Source organism: Malaclemys terrapin, chromosome 1, assembly GCF_027887155.1.
Source record: "Malaclemys terrapin pileata isolate rMalTer1 chromosome 1, rMalTer1.hap1, whole genome shotgun sequence".
In the NCBI taxonomy this organism is placed as follows: Eukaryota; Metazoa; Chordata; order Testudines; family Emydidae; genus Malaclemys; species Malaclemys terrapin.
Genome location: NC_071505.1, coordinates 155682074 through 155699223, shown reverse-complemented (window position 1 = coordinate 155699223; position 17150 = coordinate 155682074). Strand labels below are relative to the sequence as shown.

Genomic DNA, 17150 nt, shown 5'->3' with positions numbered 1-17150 from the left:
TAATAATTACAAAATAAGAATGCACGTGGAACTTACATAGGCCTAATTTGCAGGTAGATGTATTTGTAGAACATTTATTTTCATTTAGTGGTATACAGCACTCATATACTGGATTGAACACTATTATGAAGTAGTGCTAACAAAGCTAACTTCCCATGATAAGCATGATTTTCAAACTTTCCCACCCACCCCTACATCCACCAAAAATAAATCAACACACCTGAAGTTTCACATTCCATATCTCATTATAGGGTAGAATATTTTGGAGCAAGATAAAGGAAGAGTTTTCTGAGATACACAGTTTTTAAAGTTTCCCTCTGATTCACTTTTCTAAGGCTTTCCTGTTACATTTTGGCTTGTCACGTTTCTGACCATATAGAAACTTAAGAATTGCCTCTCCCCTTGTGAGCTCCAGGATTAGCTGCTCCAAGAAGCAGTCATTAATAGTGGCTAAAAATTTTATTTCTACATCCCATACTGAGGTGATATGTATCCAGTCAATATGGGGATAGTTGAAATCCCCCCATTATTACTGGGTTTTCTGTTTTTGTAGCCCCTCTAATATCCCTGAGCATTTTACAATCACAGGCACCATTCTGGTCAGGAGTATATTCTTACTGCTACAGTCTTCTTATCCACACATGGAGTTTCTGTCCATAGAGATTCTATGGTACAGTTTGAGTCATTTAAAATGTTTTACTATATTTGACTTTATGTTTTCTTTCATATACTGTGCACAATGCTACCAGCGCAACTTACTCGGTCTTCTTATATATTTTGTATCCTGGTATTATCGTGTCCAATTGATTATCATCATTCCACCAAGTTTCTTGTTATGCCTATTTTATCAATATCCCGATTTAACACCAGGCACTCGAGTTCACCCATCTTAGTATTTAGACTTCTAGCATTTGTATACATATACTTATACAGATATTAAGAGTGTTATGAGAATGCAAAAACTATTGCATTAGACATAAAGCACACTTAAAACCATATATTATATACATATCCATATTTCAAAAATGTGTGCATCTTTTTAAATATGCATAATACATGCAAAGTGTGAATGGCCCAGATGTAGATTGCTGGGAGCAACCCAGACTTGAAGGGGTGAAAAAAGGAAAGGCATAGGAGGCTAAATGGCAATAGGAGATACCAAGCCACATGAAGATGAGAGGTTGTTTAGGAAGAATGAAAGGCTTGTAAGGTTCACCAAGTCCCTCTTGAGCTTCCAAATTGAGCAGGGGGGGACTCCTTTCACTCAATAATGCTATTTTTTTTTTTAATATAAGAAAATTCCCTGGCAAATATTTAACTGAAAGTTAAGTTTGAAAAACTAACACTTCAGACAAACACTTGAGAATTTTGTAGTTTTCCAAAAACCCACAAACATTGAAAGCCTGGAAATTCTAAATGAATGAATCAATTTACGAAACCCCCCCAAAATCCCAAACCAAAACAAAAAAAATCTGAAAGTATACAAAATACATTCAGGGTCACAAACAACCATAACTCTGATTCCATAGTTCCTTACGACAACTTTATCCATCTTCATCTCTTTCATGACCCCAAAAAAGTTATTAAGAGGTAAGGGTATTCAGCATACACAGATGGATGCACAAGACTGCCTCAGAGTTTAGGGTTGTTCTCTGATGACACTTCAGAGTTAAGCTCCTTTGACTGATCTTAATTGTGCAATAAATAAAACCCAAAATCCAAAGCTTGCAAAGCTGAAATTTAACTTGGAATTTCCTGGCTGTTTTTTAGAGGCTAGTGGGGAAGAGGAAAAATCTTGAACACTCTCCTATGAGTTTTTTGGCAGAACTGAGATTCCTTCCACCTTAAAAAATAATCTAGAGTTTTTTGCCTGAGATAATTGCCTAGAGACAACATCAAGAGACAAGGTCAAAATGGGAGTCAGTTGTCTAATATCTCCACTATCTGTTGTTTCAAATATGTAAATTCAATAAATTGTGTTAGCCATGGCTGCAATTTTTAGTATCCTTATTAGTTCCATGAATTAATCTGCTAGTACATACTGCTCAACGTATTATACTCACACCAGCTGGATACAGCTGAAAGACGAAAGAAAAGAAACAAATGAAGTAGAACATTTACTTAAGTCAGTTAACTCACTTGTAAAAGTGAGTAACAGACTGATCAGGACTGGATGTTTCTTGCCATTTAAGGACCTCAGTGCTTTGTTATTTTAGAGTGAGTCTGGCTCAAGGGCTCAAAGCACATACTTATTTTCACACAGTCATCTAGGTAGCAACAGTAAGACAAGTCAGCTTGAAAAAAGCCAGCATTCCACGAGTGCCTTTACAGCAAGATTTGGTTCAGCCACTTCAATATGCTTGGATTATACAAAAACACACCATTGCCGAAAGAAATATCTGTAGAAAGTGTAAAACAGCCAAAATGCGTCTGCATAGAAAATCTGGAGACTCCTTTTCTTTGGGTTATTACTCTTAAATTTTATATCGTTATATTTTTACTTCTACCCTCCCTTTCCTTCTAACAGAAAACCATATAGCACAGCGACAAGTTAACTCTTCCATAACAGTGCTTTTAGGACAGTGCTATCATTAGCAAATTGACTGCATTCTAGTCAATTTTCTTCTGATATTGTGAAGAGCAGATGCCATCACAGTAAGAAAAATTTTGCATGATTTTCTTGCTCTGGGAATAGGAGAAAATATACCATAGCTCTATTACACTAATTCACTCCTTCCCCCTATTTGAGACTCTTGTATACACTACACATCTCATTCCATTTCATCATTTATTACATGATGGTCTTCACTGTACTAGGCACTGCACACATACACACAGATAGACAAAGGTCCCAGCCTGCTTAGAACTCAATGTAATTATAACAATCCTCTGGCATTTTGGGAAGAGTTTAGTGTGTGTATATACTATTAAATACACATTAGTTCATGGTCAATACAGTTTACTAAGAAGTATTTCTGAAAGCAAACAAATACTAAGGAATGCATATTTTTCAAGTTCTACCCCACTCAACAGCATTCAAACATTAAAAAACAAAGGCACATAAAAGCTCCTACCTATCTCTGTCCTGGTGGGTCCAATTCCATTGTAAACTCGCAAGTAATTAAAATGGCAAGCATCTGAATCTTCAATATCAAAATCACCAAATTTGAGCTGCACTCTCTGTCCGGATTTTACACGAATCTCCCACTCGCACACCGTGCTGTTGGGATACGTCTGTGGGTAGTTTATTGAAGTAAGAGTTCCACTTTCTGGGCCAAGAACAGTGTGTCCACAACCATCACCTTAAAAAAAGAAAAGTTTTATCACAAAAAAATTATTCATATAGCATGTTCCTTTAAAGGGTTATCAGTAGTCAACCTGGTCTTTAGGAATGGCAGAAGATTTTTGAAAGAAAAGTTTTACTAACTACATTGTGATAAGGCTCAAAAGCAAAATAGGCAATGGTGAAACTATAATTGTGACAAAATAGGATTTAACCAACTTTACCTAATGTCTAAGTTCCTGAACACATCTGACCGGGGAGCTGCAACAACTTTCTCCAATACGTACGATTACTCTGTGATGGCTTTATTTATTTATTTTTAAAAGTATATAGCACAAACAGTGGGATAGGTGTTTCTTCAGGTTTATGGACACACACACAAAAATGATTTTAACAAAAAGGGGAGAGGAAATCCAGCCCTATTGTAATTGTGATCTTAAATAGGAAGACATCAGTTTAACTGCTGATTCTGAATTCTTAGAATTTTGGCAACAGGAGCAGAAGCGCAACATGATCTTTTGGGGAGTGGAGAGCAAAACACATCCCTGGAAATAGCTGAAGAGAAGTGTATTTGGTTGCCAGTAAAATATATTTGTATTAATCTCACTGGCTCTTTAGAGCAGAGACTGCAATTTCTATGTTTGTGTAGTGCCTAGGGGCCTCTGAAGTACCACCACTGTATAAATGTAAAAAAAAATTCTATCACTTACTACATAAATAAATAAATAATACAATAAGGAAGATGTATGAATTTGTAAGTAGAAAAATCTAATGTGATTGTAAATTTACAAGCGTAAATCAAATGTATTAGCAAAACAACCATAACAAGGGCAAACTAACTAATAAGCCTAAGAGTACTTACTCAATAGCAGAATATGAACTGCAGCCAATAAAATGCAATTAGCATTTGTAAACTGCTTTGAACATGAGAGTGCTACATAAGTAGCAATAAGGACTCAATGAACATTGTTCCCAAGATGGAAGGAAGTAGTTTTGACTGTAAGACTACAATCCAGCTAAATTGTAACATTTGGAATAAAACAACCACCTGCAAACAGGAACATTTGTGTTAGAACTTGAAGCAAAGGAGCCAACCCACTGAAGTCAGTTGTATTAAATTACTGTATTAGGGTTTGCACTACTCTTGTAGAGCATGACCCTGTGAGATGTAGAGCACTTCCAGAGGGGCCCTTTGGAAGTGTTCAGCAGCTCACAAGATCACACTCGAGGTACAGGTATCAGCCCTATTTTACACATTCAAATGAGAACAGTAGGGGTGCAGGCACAAATCCAATTCAACATTCTGTTTAAAAGTACTCTTTCCCCCACTATATTCCCCATCCAGAGATTCATTTAACTCGTCACTTTTTTCTTAACAGAAGACATCATCATTATTAGAAAGTATGTTCAGATACCACATTCTAGCACTCCATAACAATCAATATTACTCTTGGAGACAGCTTTTTGATACAACAGCTATCAGCTTTCACAGTATGCCACTGTTTTATATACTAACCTACTCTGTGTCCTAAGGTTAAAAAACAATCCATGCTAAAAAGTCTAAGGACTAGGTAATGACTACACCAAATGAAAAAAAAAAAAAAAAAGATTCCTCCTAAACCGGACAGTGCCTTTTGCTAGAATGATTGTAGCAGCAAGTCGACTGCACTGAAAAGACTGCAAAAAACTAATATTTATATTTGGTGACTTAAACCCGCAGAGACCCTTCATTTTAAAAAACTGTTTTCTTTGCACTCCCAAGGACCTCAAAAAGGCAAGATAAGTGTATGTTTTAAAATCCCAGCTGCTGGTGGTGCTAGTATACAGATTAGCATTCCAAACAGAAAGGAGTCATAAGTTGCCTCTGCTAGTAGTCTTAAAACAATAGCATAGGGGTAGGCAACCTATGGCACGTGTGCCGAAGGCGGCACGCGAGCTGATTTTCAGTGGCACTCACACTGCCCAGGTCCTGGCCACCAGTCCGGGGGGCTCTGCATTTTTTAATTTTAAATGAAGCTTCTTAAACATTTTAAAAACCTTATTTACTTTACATACAACAATAGTTTAGTTATATAGTACAGACTTATAGAAAGAGACCTTCTAAAAACATTAAAATGTATTACTGGCACGCGAAACCTTAAATTACAGTGAATAAATGAAGACTCGGCATACCACTTCTGAAAGGTTGCCGACCCCTGCAATAGCATATATTTTCTTTTGGAAAAAAGTTAACATGTTCAAAATTGATTTCAGTGTAGTCACAGGTTCTGTTATAAAAGCACTCATTTGACAATGCTTTGCTTTATCTTATTTTTAGCATTTTGTTTGAAAATTTTGCATCATTAGTTGACATTATATACGATAAACACTGTTGTTTCCATTTTGGTAATGGGTCAGTAACTATATTGTCTCTAACTAAATTCCCCCTCGACAAAGTCTTTTTCATTTACTACCCTAATAGGCATTGCTGTATACTAGTAAACAGTTGCCTCATTTTACCATGGAGGTGGCTTAAGTTTTCAGTATGTATACTTGTATATTGTTTGTTTTTAAAAGGATTTTTCAGGATCTCAATAAAAGTAAGACTGTGAATGTAAGATTTACTATTAAGAAACTTTATAGCAAATAGACTAAAGACAGCCCTTAATTGTCAAAATCCTTGAAGTTCAGAATATTTTTGAAACTCAGGAAAAAAAAAATATTCCAATTCCTTTGCTAGTAATGAGCAAAGTCATAAGATTTCCTGGTTTTCTGCTGAGAAGTGAGGATAAAATTTATATCCTTCAAAAGCATGAAACTCAGTGGGTTAAAATAACTAAAATAATAAATACCTAGCTCTTTAGCCAACCCATATCGATCATATTTCTGACCTTAGCCAACATTTCAAAACCCTGGGCATAAAAAAAAATTAATTTTCAACATAAATGGCAGCTGATTTCAGGTTGTATCCTAATTAAGGTAATGAACAATTCAGCTGATTCTCTATACTTCCTACCTGCATTTTTCCAGTTCTCTGATGTGGACTGGTGATTGCTTAGTTATTTATATATTCAAAATAGTACACAGATACGATGTCACCATAATTACCCAAACACCCAGCACCGACTTTGAACAGGGAGGCCAAAATTATTAGGTTGAGCTTTAAAATATATCAGTTAAAACATGTTAACATGCATTTTTTAAACACAACCTTTTTAAGAAATGCATGTTAAAATGTTTCAGCAGTTTTACCCTGTCAAAGCATGGAATGTTCAGTCTTGTTTCACACTGGCCCGAAGTAACCTCTTCCTATTTACTGGTAGAGGACCTGTTGGGAATATAGGATTATGATCTTAAGTCTACATTTTGCTTCAGATTCTCTGAAAATTAAGTGAACCAAAACTATTCTCAGGCCTTGCATACTCTACTAAGTTGTACCGCTTTAACTATGCTGGTATAAAGCAGTACAATGCCGCTAGTGTGGACGCAGTTATACTGATATGAAGGTGCTTTATACCAGTATAAATATTCCCACATGGGAAGGGAATAACTATATCAGTATAAGGCACCTTCATACCAGTATAACTGAATCCACCTAAGGGCTTGTACCAGTATAATTATGTTGGTTAGGGGGTTAGAATTTTTTATTTTTTTAAGCTGTACCAATCTAACCAGTGTAGACCAGATCTTAGTTGCTTTACAGACTCTAGACAGGAGTGGAAATAGTAGGGAGATCTTCAAGGTACTCTTGGAAGATCTAAATTATGCCACCTGGCATGTGCAGCCCAAACTAGGATCATTGTGTCAAAGTCAAATTTCTCTGGTGGCTCACACTGGTCACATATTTTATGTCTGTCTTTTTGTTAGGTGTCTCGTTTGGGATAGCAATCGTGGGAATGTCAGATTTTTATGCCTGAAGAATTTACAGCTTGCTGCTGCATGTCTAGTACCCAATGTACAGTTTGCCAAGGACAGCAATCATCATTCAGGAACTATTTGGATTGTTTGTATTTGCTTCCACTGAGATTTGGAGATATCCTATCTCCTAGAACTGGAAGGGACCTTGAAAGGTCATCGAGTCCAGCCCCCTGCCTTCACTAGCAGGACCAAGTACTGATTTTGCCCCAGATCCCTAAGTGGCCCCCTCAAGGATTGAACTCACAACCCTGGGTTTAGCAGGCCAATGCTCAAACCACTGAGCTATCCCTCCCTCCTTTGCTAAACAAGGGAATCGTTTTGCTTTATTGGTTCTGAGAGTACTTGAACCTCACCTGCATAAAAAATGTCATTGTTTCTAAGTTATATAACATTGTTGATCATCTGCAGACAGACAGACATCTTTGATCAAGGGGAAAAGTTCTACAGCCATCAGCCACTTCTTCAAGAAAGAGGAAACACTCATTGCAAATGTTCTTTGCATTCCAGGCACAAAGCTACCACAACATCTGATTTATTGATCTGAAGGTCATTATCAAACTCAATTATCATAGGATCGAGCTTCTGGTGAGCTGGACACACAGACATTAAATTGGATTACTAGAGTTCAGACAGAGAATCTTAACGTCCAGTCCTACGTAACACATTTTTCTTGAATGAGCTGCCAAGTTCTATTGACTTTAATAAGTGGCATCTCTGACATTTGAAAAGATCATCCAGAAAATTTGCACAGGCCAAGTGATTGAACGAGTAATCTGCAATACAATTAACTTTTCAGCTTCTCAAAGAAGCTTGTGAAATCAATACAAAGTAATTGTAAAACCATAACCACCACATGGTGCATGAGGCCCAACACAAAATATGAAAAGCCTGCTAAGTCCCTTGTAGCAAATTAGAGGAGTGTACTCATGTGGAACAGGGTGTTTAACTAAAGACCACCCATGGAAGCAATTTGTAATTTAGAGATCTCCATTACACAGTTAACCTACTCTAATTTTCTTCTGAGACCTTTTTTGGAGAACAAAGTGAATTGCTATCAAAATCCTTTTAAAAATCTGAAACTTAATACAAGAAAATCCTCTTCCCATTCCTAACATGGAGAAGGGAACAGCATGAAACCAGGTCTATAGACACTTTGATTACTGACTGCAAAGTGCACAGGATGCAAATGTATAAAATGCATATCAAAATATGAATGTGAATTTTAATACATGCTGCGTATGTTTGGAGAGAGAATTTGACTGTTAGGCTTCTTGATGAGATTTTGTCTGCATAAAGTGCTATATTCTGAAAGCAAATAATGGGAATTCAAGGGAGAATATCAAGGAAAAATTAACTCTCTCTTAACTGAATGGAATGATGGCAGCACCAGAGTTCTTAGATGAATCTAAGCAAAGAAAGGAATTTCAAGCTGCTCATTTTAACTCTGAATATGCAACCCTCTACTTTGATTGGCTACTATAATCCCTTTTGCTCTGATAAGATGCTCTGCACAGAATTTTTCTGCTGTTTACATGCAGCAAAGATGCTGTGTCAGCTTCTCATTCCTTTCAACTGAGGCAGGAAAACTCAAAAAATGTATCATGAAAAAGAAATACCAAAAAGTGATGAAAATGGGGTTCCCAAACTACAAATGTTTTTTAAAAAAAACTATTTTAAAATACTTTGAGACATTTCCCTCCTTCAGCCCCAATCCTGCTCATAGAACTCCTACTGACTTCAGTGGGAGCAACTCTTCATTGTGTAGAAGATCAGCCTGTCCCTCTTGAGAGTTCTTCCCTTCAGGCTCAGCAGGTTTCCCCTTTCTTCACAGTCATTATCATTTGTGTTTATGCAATTTGTTTACAATTTCTGGCACTCAATTCTATTTTGAAACAAAATATGAATTAAAATATATTGCTGTTATTCTGTGGAGAGAAACGTAGGTCTGAAGGCAGGAAGGCAACTGGAGAAAGGATCTGAGTGAACAACAGATTATGGATCAAGGGGAGGGGGAAGAGAAGAAAGGCCAAAAGTGTTAAACATGCAGTTTGCCTTTCATGATTTTAACAGCCTGTTTGAGGGGTTTTGCAACCTTTTGTTCTTACATTAAAAGAATTAATTTTAAATATTTCATCATAACAATTTGATCCTTTTCACTTACTTAGTACTACGCATATTCTGGACGAATATAATTTAGCAATTAATGAATTTTATCCATACATGCCAAAGACCTTATATAAAGGGGAGTAAACATCACCTCCATTTTATTATAGATGGAGAAACGGAAGCACCACCTTAGCTTTCCAACACCAAATTTATTTGCAGCAAACACTTTGGCATTTAGATTCTTAATTTAAATTCAACATACAGGATACAGTAACAACATTTTAAAACAGAACTCTCTCAAATTATAATATTATAACAGTTCATGCATTTGTCTTCTCTGCTACCATACACAAACTAAACTGTCTGTCTCAGAAGAATGGGTAAGGGAGTAGGAGAGAAAAAACAGCTACACAAACCTGTGTCCTAATGAGGGGACTGAGGATAGACAGTAGCTTCAAGGGTACAAGTATGAAGTACCCAACAGCTGACAAAAGAGGCCAACAGAGACAAGGTCTTGTGTATTAGGGGACCTAAGGTTCCGAATGGAGAACACATCTTTCTAATTCTTCTTTGGACAGGGGATTCAGCAGCCAATTGTCTAAGTAAGTGAAGATAAAAATCCCTTGTCTCCTTAGATACACTGTTATCAGAGCCAGGCATTTGGTAAAATCTCTGGGTGCGATGGAGAGGCCAAAGGGTAAGACTCTGTATTGGAAATGCTCTGCAACAAGGGCAAAACATAGATACTTTCAGTGTGACAGTCTTATGGGGGATACAAAAATACGTATCTTTGATATCGAGACCAGCAACCCAATCCTGAGTAGACAGGGAGTGAATAATCAGCGCCATAGACAACCTTCTGAACTGAAATTTCCTGATGTATCTGTTTAGAGCTCTGAGATCTAGAACTGGCCCGAGACTTACTTTCTAATCCCGAAAAAGAACGGAACAGGAGTAAAAGGTAGAACCCTTTGCTTCTGGAAATTAACAGTACTTCTTCTATCACCCCGGTGAGTAATAAAGCTTGTACTTCCCCCTCCCCCCTCCTTAATAGTCTTTTGTAGAAATGGGCCCTGAAAAGGGAGCTGGGGAGGAAGGGATTTGAATTGGATAGTATAACCTTCCTTTACTGTGTCTAAAACCCATCTGTCCAAGGTGATAGTTGTCCGCGGATTGTAGAGTTGGCACAGAGTCTCCAAATATGTGGGGTAGTTTTTCCTGAGGTGGTTCACAGCAGAAGCAACGCGTGGGGAGAATGCGGGGTCCCTTGCCTCCCCAGATTTGCTGCTTGTCTTGTACTGAGCATGCTCACACAGACTGAACATGCTCAGTAACACTGCTGAAGCTGGCTACCCTCACTCTGCACCCCTCCCCATCGACAGGCATGGGTCATCTCTGGTTCACAGCTCTCAATCCTCACATCAAACCTGCAGCCCAACATTAGTCATGGAGGATGTGGGTGAGGTATTCTTTGTCCTCACCCTGGGCTTGTAGGATTTCTTCCTCTCCTGGGACTGAGAGGATGTTTGTTGCTGTCGACAGTATGACTGTCTTTTTTGAGAATAGTAAGTCAAAGAAGAAGGTGGAAAGTGTTACCTGTCATACCTGAACACAGGAGTAGGTAGTTTCCTGTGGTAGGGAGACAGTAGCCCCAGAGATCTTGCTGTGGAGGGAGTCTCTTTCATCTTTTACAATACCTCATCAGTTTTTGCACTAAACAGTCCATCCCCATTCAATGGGGATCCTCTGTTTTAGATCTTATTTCCATAGGAAGAGAAGATGATCATATCCATATATGCCTATGGAGAGCTATTGCTGATACCACACATCTTGAGGCAGTATCAGAAACATCAAATGATCCCCTGAAGACATGTTTGGCCATGTTCTGGCCCTCTTTGATGAAAACTCCCAGAATCAATAAAAGTTAAGATTGATATCTTCTCCAGAAGTTGAAACTAATACTTAGCCACAATGGCTTCATGATCTGCCACACAAGTTTAGGGAAGATGAAGAAAACATTTTTTTCCTCTAGAAAGTCCAACTTCTTCCCTTCTTTATCATAAGGAGTAAGAAAGTTGAAAACCTGGCCTAGATCTTTGAAATGTTGCTGCTATAACAAGAGGGTTAGGCTGAGAGTGAACATGAAAATAAAAGAATCCCTCATGCAGTATCTGGTATAACTTATCATCCTTTTTTAAAATTGGTTGGAACAGTGACAGACTGGATCAGAGGGATTGTGCTAGCTGCCAAAACCATTCTAACGTAGGTGACAAGACCTTACTCCCTGCAGTAGAACTTAAATGTCAACAACTGGATGTGGGGTGTCCTCCAAAGCCACTGATGGTAATTGTACAATATTTTTTGTAATTGTACAAAATGATTACAATACTTGGAGAGAATCAAACACTTACTGAAGGGGAAAGGATCTATATGAAAGGACACATTGGTAATGGATACTTACTTAAACATGTAGTAAACTTTGTATGAATGGATCACAAAAGAACACTGATTACCAAAGCCTGAAATGACAGTTTTATCATTAGTGAGTGGACTTCATAGCCAATGCATAGCTATCTTGAGTAGAGACACACATCCCAGGACTTTAGGTTGTGGCTTTCAGATTTTGGCAAGATGCAGCAAAAAGCTGCCTGCTGCAATGAGGTCTATGAAGTAAACTGTGGCCTGGTCTACACTACAAAGTTAGGTCGACCTAAGCCGCCTTGTGTCGACCCCGCTGTGCACGTGTCTATAATCCACACTTCAATTTGTCTCCCACCAATGTAAGAGCCCCGTTATGGCAATGCAGCAACATCACCTCCCCGAACAGCTTTGAGCCATGGTCTACGTACTGAGGTCAACGCAGCACAAGTATAGACACTGTGGTGCCTATCTCAACCCTAACAGACTCCAGCAGCTATCCCACAATGCCTGACACTAACCGCTCTAGTCGCAAATGTGAATTCTCTTGCCTAGGGGTCATAGAGACCAGAAGACCCCCTTCCCTTTAAAGCCCTGTGCATTTTTGAAATGGCTTTTCCTGACTGTCTAGCTTGGCAAGCACACCTAACAACTCTCCATTGTTGTGTGCAGCTGGCCAGCTGACCATGCTGACTACATGATCCAGACATGCTCCAGCTTGGAGTAGACTGAAGATATTGGATCTCTTGGGCCTGTGGAGAGAAGAGGCTGTGCAAGCACAGTTATGGATAAGCTGCAGAAACATGAACATCTATGAGGAGATTACACGGAGGATGCAGGAGAAAGGGAATGACAGGGACTAGCAGCAGTGCCGTGTGAAAGCCAACGAACTGTGACAGCCATACCAGAAGGCCAGGGATGCCAACAGTTGATCTGGTGCCAAACCACAGACCTGCTGCTTTTACGAAGAGCTGCATGCCATACTTGGTGGCACCACCATCCCACACACACCACCATCAATATCTCAGAGGAGACCAAACCACAGACCTCTGGCTTGAAAAGTGAGGACAAAATGAAGATGGCGAAGGGACATGTGACTGGGGGTCCAGCTTTGAAGTCAGCCAGAACATATTTGAGACTCTACCACAGTCCAGTCAGTCCCAGCAGCAAAGAACGGGCAAGCCTGATGCAGGGGAAGGAACCTCAGATCAGTGTGTAAATTTATTTCCCATTACTGTGCTAGCACCTCCAACTTAGCAGGACACAGCTATTGACTTTTCATTAGTTTACTCATACTAGAAGAGACAGCAGTAGAACAAAGAGAGGTAGAGTTGTTATCTGCTTTTCATTGCCCTGTAGAGTTAGGCAAAGGGGTCACACGGAGCAGTTTATGTACACAGGGATGGCACCTGAATCCTCCTGAGAGATCTTGATGAAACTTTAATGGAGGTACGCCACAATCCTCTCCTGAAGGTTTCTAGGAATGTCAGACTTATATCTTCCTCTGAAGTCGGACACTGTCCCATGCCACTCAGCAATAACTTTGGCAGGTACCACTGCAGTAAACAGGCTAGCAGCATGTGGGCCAAGGTGGCTTCAGGATGCCAGCAGCCACTATGCTCTCTCTGCCTTTGTTACCCTCAGGAGTGAGATATGAGCTAAAATCACCACCTCCTGTGGGAAATAGTGCCAATATTCAGCACCATTGCCCTATACTCATAGTTTCATGCAACCACGTAATTCCCTCTGCATTACCCTCATACCTGGCGGGCCACACTCACCCTGGCTGGTGCTTAGTGGCGCTATGCACAAAGACTCCTAAGCAGACATGTCAATGAGCAGGTCATTTAAAACTTTAGGGGAGCAAGGGAAGGGAGCTATGAATCTTAACTTTCGCTTTCCGTTGTGTATATACTGACAATGGTACCTGTGTGTGTTTTATCTGCCGTTGCTGCCTTAAGGGGTTCCTGCGCCACATCCACTGAATGTCTGAGTCAGAAAAGGAAGAGAAAGAAGAGGACTTGGGATGACATGTTCAATGAAATTCTGCAAGCCAGTGCTGCATCAAACCATGAGTACAGGGTCTGGAGGGTGAACACTGCAGACAACCTGGAGAAGGAAAGAGTGGAAAGGAGAAAGGCCAAGAAGTCCCAGCAGGAAAATGAGAGGGAGATGCACCAGGACATAATGGGGCCTCTCCAGCAGCAAACAAATGCTGCAGACTCTTATGGACCTACAGGTTCAACAATCCCAGGCTCGCCTCTCTTTGCAGTCCATGGAGAACTCCATTGCAGCACTCCCTACACCTCTTCACACAACATTCCATGTGGTAACAGGGACCACTGCACAACCCCTACCACTTCACCCCTGGGGGCATTAAGGACAACCACAGCTTCACATGCACTGACCTATGAAAGCCATGGCTGGTGTATGTGTAGCTAAAACGGACATGAACATTCTTTCCCCTTAATAAATTAAAAGAATGGGATTTATGAAGTTTTTGATGTATTTGCTTTAAAATTTTCTTTTCACTGATTTTGTTACAGAATAAAATTATAATACTTACAACATAATTCATCTGTATTAGTTCACGACATGTGGTACAGAATGCCAACCATTTCTGAAAGCAACTAATTGCTTGTTACTGTACAATATGACAACTCGTAGGATCAGTGACAGACAAAATTAATAGGTGCACTGACAGTGTTATATTCATAGATGTTCACCAAGCACCACCAATTCCTAACAGGCAGCAAAACAACGAGGCCAGGTACAGCACAGTACACCGCAACATGTTACTGTGGCTCACTGTTAAAGTGCTCTTTCAAAGTACCCATACTTCCGCATTGAATTCATTTAATAGCCCTGGTGTCTAGCTGTTTCAAACTCAGCAGACAGACATTCCACCTCCGCCCTGGCAGAAACTTCTCCCCCTTTACTTCACAGATATTATGCAGAACACAGCAGTCAGCTATAACTATTAGGACATTTTTCTCACTGAGATCCAATCTTGTCTGTAAACAATACCAGTGTCCCTTCAATCCAACAAAAGTGCATTCAACTGTCATTCTGCACCAGTCGAATCAGTAGTTGAATCGCTCCTTGGTGCTGTCAAGTTGGCCAGTCTACAGCTTCATGAGCCAGGGGAGCAAGAGGTAGGCTGGGTCCCCCAGGATCCCGATTGGTGATGTAGAAATGCCAATGAGAAATAAAGTCCCTGTTGGTAGCTTTTTGAGCAGTCCTGTGTTCTTAAAGATGCAAGCATTATGCACCTTCCCTGACCAGCCCACATTGATATTGGTGGATGCTATCACAGATGCCAATGATACTTTAAATGTCATCACTGTTAGTTATTTCATGCTTAAAACATGCAACAAATGAGTAGTAATCATATTACGAAGATCTACACAAGCATTATCCCACGTGTAGGGCACATGGTGGGGTTGCCAAGGATGGGTGATTATTTCCATTTTCCCGAAGGGCAGGACTCAGCTTTCAAAATCTAGGAAATGCTGATTAATGTTATTAGTATAAAGAAGGCTGCAAAAGTCAGCCAGGCAATGCCACTAACAGACTGGAGGGAAATTATGTTTTCAAAGAAGGTCAAATGACTTAGGTGATAACAGTGACCAAAAAAAATTAAGAATGTTTTCACTTACTTCATTTGAGCACAACTCAACAGTTTGATTTAACATTTTGAGTTGTGGATGTAAAGTATACATTTGTTATATCCTTTATATTGAGTGTAAAATGCATCCTGGGATTAATTAGGAGAATCTCAAGAAGTTGTAAATGAAGTAGTAGTTGATGAATATTTTAAAGAGGACTGTGCTAAGCTAGTGAGGCCTGATCTCATCTGGCCTCAAAAGATGAGTAGGGCGGGGCTGGATCACTACTTGGAGGAGGGATTTCCTAGACCAAAGGGACCTATAGAACACACACATTTTCTATCCACCACCTCAGGAACCTCCAATAGGGCTACCACTAACTGGAAAAGGAAAAGGAAAGCTAGCCAATTATAATTCCTGCTCTTAAAAGGCACCTCTTCTGAAATTTCCATCATCAGTGGGTAAAGCGCTCCCATAGAGCTGCTGCTTCAGCACGCCAGAGACAGACCAGAATTACCAAGGGAGCCCTTCAAGTGACATTAACCCACAAAAGGAGAACTGGACTCCCCTTCCATAGTCCCTTCTACCATAGCCTCCAAATACAAACTTATTCCTCCCCAGGACTCTTGCACATCCTTGCTAACTACACTATTACTCCATTTCCTCAAAGCTCCATCCCTCCCCCTCATCCCATATCCCTGCTATCCAGCACGTCTCACCAGAGTATGTCCAAGACACAGGTGGTGAGTAAGACAGGCAGTCAAAACAGCATTAGCTGACGGATATCAGCAGCTCTGTCAGTTAAACTTGGCAGAACTGCATTAGGTTATGACCAGGATTTGAAAAATTCACTCAATACCTCCAAGAACAAGGATAAGGCTACTTGCCAAGCTGAATACACCTGTGCTCTGAGCTGTACTTCATCCTAATTAGGTATCCCCAAAATCTTGGGCCCAAAGAGCAGTCTCTCCTGACAGCTGAAGTTTGTACTCCTAATTATTGCCAGGGGCTCCATACAAATATCAAATAAATTAGTGTTGTCCTCCCACCCACAAAAAGAACGTATGCTCCCCAACACCACACAAACAGACAAACAGATTAATACTGGACAAGCCCCTGCTCCCCTCAATAAATTTTATTCTGTTCAAACAGAGTCCTTTGTTGTATAGCAGAAGATGAAGATTTTCCTCCTGGACCAGATCCTAGTCCAACCAGGGAGAAAGCAATGGTGTTAGGAGCAGGGAAGCCCCAACCAACCTGATGACTAGTAACAGAAAGGGCCCTGCTTTCCACCTTAGCAGAGGGCTCTTGCATGGGTGTGGCCCCTTGCCACTGCCACTCTCCCAAGCAAAAGGCTCTACAGAAGTCCTTTCTGTAACCCTAGAAAATCTCTACTGGGTAGCCGCAGGAAGTAGCCACACACAGTCTGCTACCTGGCTTGTTGGGAACCCTACAGAATGGATACAAATCAATTATTTAAATTTTGTTTAAAAAAAAAAACAGACCCTATTTAAATTGAATACAGGTTTATTTTAAAAAAATGATATAATTAAATTTGAAATGCCCACAATTTATGTTAAGGCTTAAACTTACTATTATCTATTAAAATCATTTACATTAAATAATTAATATTAAGCAGTACATTTGCTGACCAGTTTTAAAGAAGTCAAACCACTGAATTAGTGGAAGTCGCTGGTTAAGCACCTGGAGCCAGAGTTTACTAAAATGCTAAACCAGCTTTTGACAACAGTAGCCTCTTCTGCAGATGCAGACAGGATATTTTCTTTATTTGAGTTTATTCAACTAGTTCAGTCCAATGCCTAGTTCATTCAAAGTTG

The 17150-nt window shown here is 39.7% G+C and overlaps 1 protein-coding gene across 3 annotated transcripts in view; it reads right to left on the bottom strand.

Annotated features, from left to right (window-relative positions):
- The window catches only part of DCBLD2 (discoidin, CUB and LCCL domain containing 2), a 64907-nt gene that overhangs the window by 40250 nt on the left and 7507 nt on the right, over nt 1–17150 (bottom strand). For all 3 annotated transcript variants that reach the window (XM_054044643.1, XM_054044652.1, XM_054044660.1), the window contains exon 2: nt 3075–3302. In XM_054044643.1, coding sequence (XP_053900618.1) covers nt 3075–3302 — 228 coding nt within the window. The remainder of the gene's footprint in view (nt 1–3074; nt 3303–17150) is intronic.